The 6,286-nt window shown below is 46.0% G+C and overlaps 1 protein-coding gene across 1 annotated transcript; it reads right to left on the bottom strand.

Annotated features, from left to right (window-relative positions):
* Positions 1-457: 457 nt before the first annotated feature.
* LOC120686727 (bisdemethoxycurcumin synthase-like) lies at positions 458-4,141 on the bottom strand. The gene is made up of 3 exons (XM_039968935.1): positions 3,908-4,141; positions 3,618-3,814; positions 458-1,569 (listed from the first exon to the last, which is right to left on the bottom strand). Exons 1-3 carry the CDS (start codon positions 4,048-4,050, stop codon positions 563-565), a joined length of 1,347 nt encoding a protein of 448 aa, XP_039824869.1. The 5' UTR covers positions 4,051-4,141; the 3' UTR covers positions 458-562.
* Positions 4,142-6,286: the final 2,145 nt, after the last annotated feature.

Raw genomic sequence — 6,286 nt, forward strand, 5'->3', positions numbered from 1 at the left:
CTGATGTCAAGTCAGGGATACCCAACCCGTCCAGAGGATGCTCATGTTGACGTAGACCCCCATGATGCCTAGGTTCCAACAAGCACATATTTAAACACTTTTTCTTCACATCCTTGTCAATGAGAAAAGCATTACTGTGGCAGATGCTCATGTCATCAATTTGGTGATGTCTTTCAGCAAGAGATTTTCTAGAACAGGTTGGTGGGTATGCTGCTAGGGGTGGTATGAGCATGGCGACTTCTATAAGTTTTAGTGATGACTGTGATGCTGTGATTTTGAACTTTTGAGTCCAGTGGTGTATGCTAATGCTACTCGGTCTAGTCTCTGTATGAAGTTGTCAGCTTCAGGGGAGTCATGTGTAAACTGTAAACTAAATGTGCCAGCTATAGAGTCCATATTTTCCCTTCGCAGTTTGCTAATTGCAGGCATAATGGTGGAATGTAACCTTGTAAAATGCAGATGGGCACACCAATGGAGGAGGATTTGTTTCGGTGTCTGCTGTTACATTGACATGATACCACTTTTATGCTGTCTTGATCAAATTGAGTGGGCGCAGCAACACTTATTTACACGCGCGCAACACTATCACCTCGGCGGTGAACCCCGGCCCGAGTCCCACCAGCAGCCCCCACTCGCACCCCTCCCCTTCACCCTCGCCGTCCAGGTCCAGCCGGCGGCGGCGCACCACCTCCTTGAGGACGAAGAGCACCGTCGGCCCTATCATGTTCCCGTACTCGGTGAGCACATGGTGGCTGACAGCCAGCTTTCCCGGATCCAGCCGGAGCACCTTCTCGTAGCTGTTCATGATCAGGTGGCTCCCCGGGTGCACCACCCAGAAGAGGCTGTTCCACCCACCGCCGCTCGCGAGGCCGAGCGGCGCCACGGAGGCGGCCAGGACCGGCTCGATGTTCTCGGCGACCAGCACCGGCACCTCGGGCGTTGCGAGGCTGTACCCGAGGCCGGCCGCGCCCAAGTCGCCGGTGACGAGGCGCTCGGTGCCCGGGATCGTGGCCTGCGAGGCGGACACCATCTGGAACACGGGGCGCTCGTCGGCCGCGCGGGGGTCGGCGCCCACGACGACGGCGCCGGCGCCGTCCGCGAAGATGGCGTGCGCGGCGGGGCCCTCGGCGCGCGCCTCGTCGGGGGCGTGGAAGGCCATGGCGCTGAGCACGTCGGCGCAGACGGCGAGGACGCGCGCACCGCGGTTGTTCTCGGCGGCGTCCTTGGCGACGCGGAGCGCGGCGGCGCCGCCCGTGCAGCCCTGGAAGTAGATCATGGTGCGCCGCACGGTGGGGCGGAGGCCGAGCAGGGAGGCCACGCGGACGTCGATGCCCGGCATCTGCGCGCCGGAGCTGGTGCTGACGACGAGGTGGGTGATGTCGCCGGCCGGGCGGCCCCACTCGGCAATGGCCTTCGCCGCGGCAGCCGCGGCGAGCTCGGGCAGAGCGGCTGCCACGGCTTGGAGCCTGGCGTCGATGGATGGGAGTGCGGGGTCCAGGATCTCCGGGTGTGCACGGAGGAGATCCTCGGTGACTTGGAAGTAGCGCTTCTTGACACCCACCTGCTCACCTGCACAAGTTAGAGTAGTGCCCATAAACATGCTGAGTATTGTAGCCAACTAACCATACATGTCCATGAGCCAAGCTAATAAGCTATGATGACGACGGGCATCTTTTCTGTACATATAGAAACATAGCTGAATTTATGCGAAATTTCAATTTGAGCTGCTCCTAGGTGGCTAGGTGAGCCATGGGGGTGTTCATAAGGTAAAACTGTGCTACATACAAATAAAAGAATTTCCTCTTATTTGGAACTCTCTTTTCGTATTTTATCAGAAATATCCATTCTAGGTCATAGACTATACTTTTAGCTACTACACTCGAAAAACCGGCATTTTAGACTACACTACAACACTCAAGATTAATTTCCTCTATCAAAGAATCATGAGTTTATTAGCCATATACTCTATTATTTGTTTCTTAGAGTGAGTGCTCGTAATGTTCTAGCCAAAATACCTTTCCCTATAAAATAATTTTTAGTGTAGTAATATACTTTGTTAGAGGGACTGGTTAATCCAAGTTGGCGATCCAAAAAATCCAGTATGTATATAGGTGCGCTGGGGTAAAAGGCTCAGGACGTCCAGTCGTGGGCCCTTTGTGTGGCAGCCAGCAACCCAGCCCTTGTTTAGATGCACTAGAAATTCCAAAACTTTATAAAAAATTTTGTCACATCAAATTTTTGAACGCATACATGAAGTATTAAATGTAGGTAAACAAAATAAATAATTATATAGTTTGTCTACAAAACACAAGACGAATTTTTTGAATCTAATTAATCTATAGTGGAACAATAATTATTAAATACAAACAAAAGAGCTACAATACTTTACATCCAAAACTTTACGCATTTAAATAAGAGGCCAGCTGGCAACCCAGGGGAGAATTTCGAGGGGGAAGAAAGGGATCGGTCATCTTCCCTATGCAGATTGCGTACAGAGGGTTAAAGGATAAAGAACGGGTTTAGTGATCATGAGTTGATGAGGAGGTAGTGGAAAAGTCAGAAGAAAATTATTTTGGCCAACTACTCACTTTTGCAGGAAAGTAACGTCGTCTCGTGGTTAGCACTGGGGTGCCGCACGTAATCTACATGTGAATAAATGTCTTGATCAAAGCATTATTGCTACTTTGAATCCGTCAAACGAATATTATACACAGATAGTACAAATAACACTACCACCTATCGGTCTCAATACAATCAATTGTTCAGAATAAGATCAACACATATGGAAGAGTTGCATGTAAATAAATTTTCTAGAAACTAAGAAGTAATTGGCCAATGCTGCCATCCATATTTATTTTATTATTTTTAATTAATTTATTTATTTCATTGTTAGGACCACACTGCTACGTGCAATCTTCTATACCTATTTCTAAAACGAGTAAGGTTTCCATCTAATTTTTTTGTTTGATCCATTTTATATTATTATCATGGGGCCTTATTATAGTCCATCCCGCATGTGAGTGAGACTAGCCTTTCTTTAATCGGAATCCTAATGTGAATCTGGACAAATCAATCGGAATCATAATAGGACTCATCCATCGTAATCACAATCGGATCTTGGACTATCAATGCCTCACATGATCGCAAAACGGTATGTACACAGAGTGAACGAGCACAAAGTTGGTGATATTATATAGATATATTATATTATCCGTAGCAACGCACGAATACTATACTAGTAAATATTTAAGAGGGTGTTCAATCCAAGTGTTAATATCCCAAAGTGCTAAAACTTAGAACTATTCTGTCCAAACAGATTGCTAATAGGGTAAGCAAAACTTTAGCTAAAAATAAAAAAAAATATCAACGATGTGAGTGCAATATGTGCTAAAATTTAGGACTCAACTTTAACCCATCCAAACACTCACTTAGTAGATACCCAAGTTCTAAGGCTCGATTTCTTTCTTTTTCTTGTTCTTGGTTATTCTGACCAAACGGTGAATCACTTGATTTAGCACCGAGATATAGCAGGACAAAGAGACTAATTGTTTACTGGAGCTGCCACTTGAACATTTCTATCGTCCTCTCAGAAAAATCGGAACGTGCAACGAACTTACATGCTTTCTTCATGGCGTCCTTGAGGTGGGTGAGGTGATCGCTCTTGGTGACCCGGAAGTACCAGTCGGCGTACTCGTCCTGCGGGATGCAGTTCGCTGGGTTCGCCGTGCCGACGGCGAGCACGCACGCGGGGCCGTCGGCGCGCTGTTCCCGCCGGAGCTCGTTGGCCTCCGGCGGCGGTGGAGGGCGCGCGCCGCTGTGTCGGAGAGACGGCGGCGCTGATCGATGTCAGACACAATTGGATTCGATACCCTCCATTCCGATTTAGTCTGAACTGTTGGGTTGTTACCTGTCATTGGGGCGGTCACCGGCGGCGGCGATGCCAGTGGCCGCGCCGCCGTGGCGACCGTTGCTGTGCCCCGGCGGTGGCGGGCAAGGCTGGGCCGCCGCCGCATCGGGAGCGCATGGCAGAGGGGAAGCTTGCTGAGACATCGACGGTCGGCCGGCGGCACTGGATCGGACGGGATGTGTCGACCAGGAACAGCTCTGAGCTCGACGAGCTTGGTTAGACTTGGATCCGGAGGATTTCAAGCGGTCCTTAAATTAGCCTAATGATCCAGAGGGCATCATCAGGATTTGATGCTCTGCCACTACCTACCTCAGTCCTCAAGGTTTACAAAACCGGTGGGAACCGGTCCGGTTTGACTGGTTACCGGTCAAACCGGTCCGGTTCCGGTTTGGGTACCGGCTTAAATTCAAAATTTAAATTTGAATTCAAAAAAATGAAAAATTCCCAAAAAAATTCTAAAAATACTTCAAGGTGCGACGAATCTAATGGTGTCAAATTTTCTCAAAAATTTATTCGTTTAACATACTTTTCGGGGATTTAAAGTTAAACCAAAAAAAAGAAAAGAAAAAAAATGAGACGGCCCATTAAGCCCCACTTGGTAAACCGGTCAAACCGGCCGGTATACCGTTCCAAACCGGTGACACATGCGATTTTAAATTTGGATTTGAATTCAAACCGGTCAAACCGGCCGGTATACCGGTGCGAACCGGTTGAACTGAGTTTTTTGAATTCGAATTTGAATTCGACCGGTACCGACCGGTTTCCGGCCAAACCGGACCGGTATACCGGTACTGGACCCCGGCGATTTGGCCAGTCTGGTCGGTAAATGAAACCCTCGTGCTCAGTGGCTGCAGCTCTGGGCCTCAGAAAGCAACTTATGGAAGTACGCTAATAAAGCACTATAGTAACGAGCTGGCTAGTCAGTAGCCGCATCCGCCGACTTGTGGTGGTTGGTGCCTCGTGCCCAATAGAGCAGGTAGCTACTCCTCTAACCACTCTAACCAACCGATACCAAGATTTTTTTTTTGTTTGCCTATGTTTCTTTTCTTTTCCATTTTTGTTTTAATTAACTCGTATTCCTATTCGTAGCCATTTGCGTATATATAGCAAAAAAAAAGACTATATATATATTATATACACTTGAAATATTACAATTACTTTTAATAATAATTATTTAGTGCTAAAATAAATATTTTAGTTGCAAGTCGCACAATTTTCTATGCGAATATGCGTGCGGGCGAAGTTTCCCACCATTACCAAGATTCAAACCCACAAAATTAGCCTCGTCTGTACCTTCCCCCACCACTGGGCTACACCATCACATGTGACCAACAACTAGATATTTTTTTTATTATCACTTTCAAATATCTTATATAACCCATTTCACAGCTATAATGATCTCAAATGAAAATCTTTTTAACTACAAAGTTTTAGCTGATTGGGACCAACAACTTTCATATATACTATTTTCGATCTGAGGTCATTTGAAAATTTAAAATTCAAACTTATACCATGTATTTGGGTGCCAAGATCATCTCAACTTAAAAAATGTTCAACTACAAATTTGTAGATCTGGTTGAGACCTACAACTTTTGTATAGCCCATTTTTTAGTCTTAGATCATTTAGATTTTTCAAAAATTGCATGATCAAATATTTTAAAAAGTCACAAAGATGACGCGCTTTAATGTTGCACGTCACCTACACTACTACAGCTACCCCTATCACCGCCGGTTCTAAAAGTGCATCACCAACGATTTTGTGTACCGTTGGATTTAAGTCGATGGTGATAGCGGGGCCACCACCGCCGGTTCCAGAACCGGCGGTGATGGAGGGGTTCATCACCGCCGGTTCATAAACCGGCGGTGATGTGTGCGCCAACCGTTGGTGATGTGCACCCATCACTGCCGGTTCGTATCTGGAACCGGTGGTGAAGACCTTTTTCCCATCAAAAAAAATATTTTCATATAATAATATTGCATCATTTGTACAACATATATAATATATAATTATAGCAGCAGAATTCAACCATATGAGCTCATACATCAGATGGCAGCCATGTTGAAGTTGTCAAAATTGAAAAGAACTAGTAATGATAGAACTAGCAATTCATCCTGCTGCCCATATCTAGTTCTGAACCAAAAGACCTTTCAACTTAGAACAGAGAATGCATATTACAAACTGAAATTCAGTAAACACTAGTCTTTTACCACCATTTTCATGTCCCAGGAGTGCCACACACTCAAGTCTAGAAAGAATTACATTGAAGTCTTGCATACATTTTTTTTACGATATCTATAATGCTACTTCTATCTGTCTAAGTGCCTGTCTATTACATATGCAATGCAATAGCAAATTTGGAAAGATTTGGAAGAACCATA

Source organism: Panicum virgatum, chromosome 8N (assembly GCF_016808335.1).
Source record: "Panicum virgatum strain AP13 chromosome 8N, P.virgatum_v5, whole genome shotgun sequence".
NCBI lineage: Eukaryota > Viridiplantae > Streptophyta > Magnoliopsida > Poales > Poaceae > Panicum > Panicum virgatum.

Excerpts from the sequence above, each read along its gene's own strand:
- LOC120686727 (XM_039968935.1), bottom strand. The coding sequence starts at position 4,050 with ATGTCTCAGCAAGCTTCCCCTCTGCCATGCGCTCCCGATGCGGCGGCG. Across the intron at positions 3,815-3,907 it reads GGTGACCGCCCCAATGACAG|CGGCGCGCGCCCTCCACCGC; the intron begins GTAACAACCCAA and ends TCTCCGACACAG. Across the intron at positions 1,570-3,617 it reads GGACGCCATGAAGAAAGCAT|GTGAGCAGGTGGGTGTCAAG; the intron begins GTAAGTTCGTTG and ends TAACTTGTGCAG.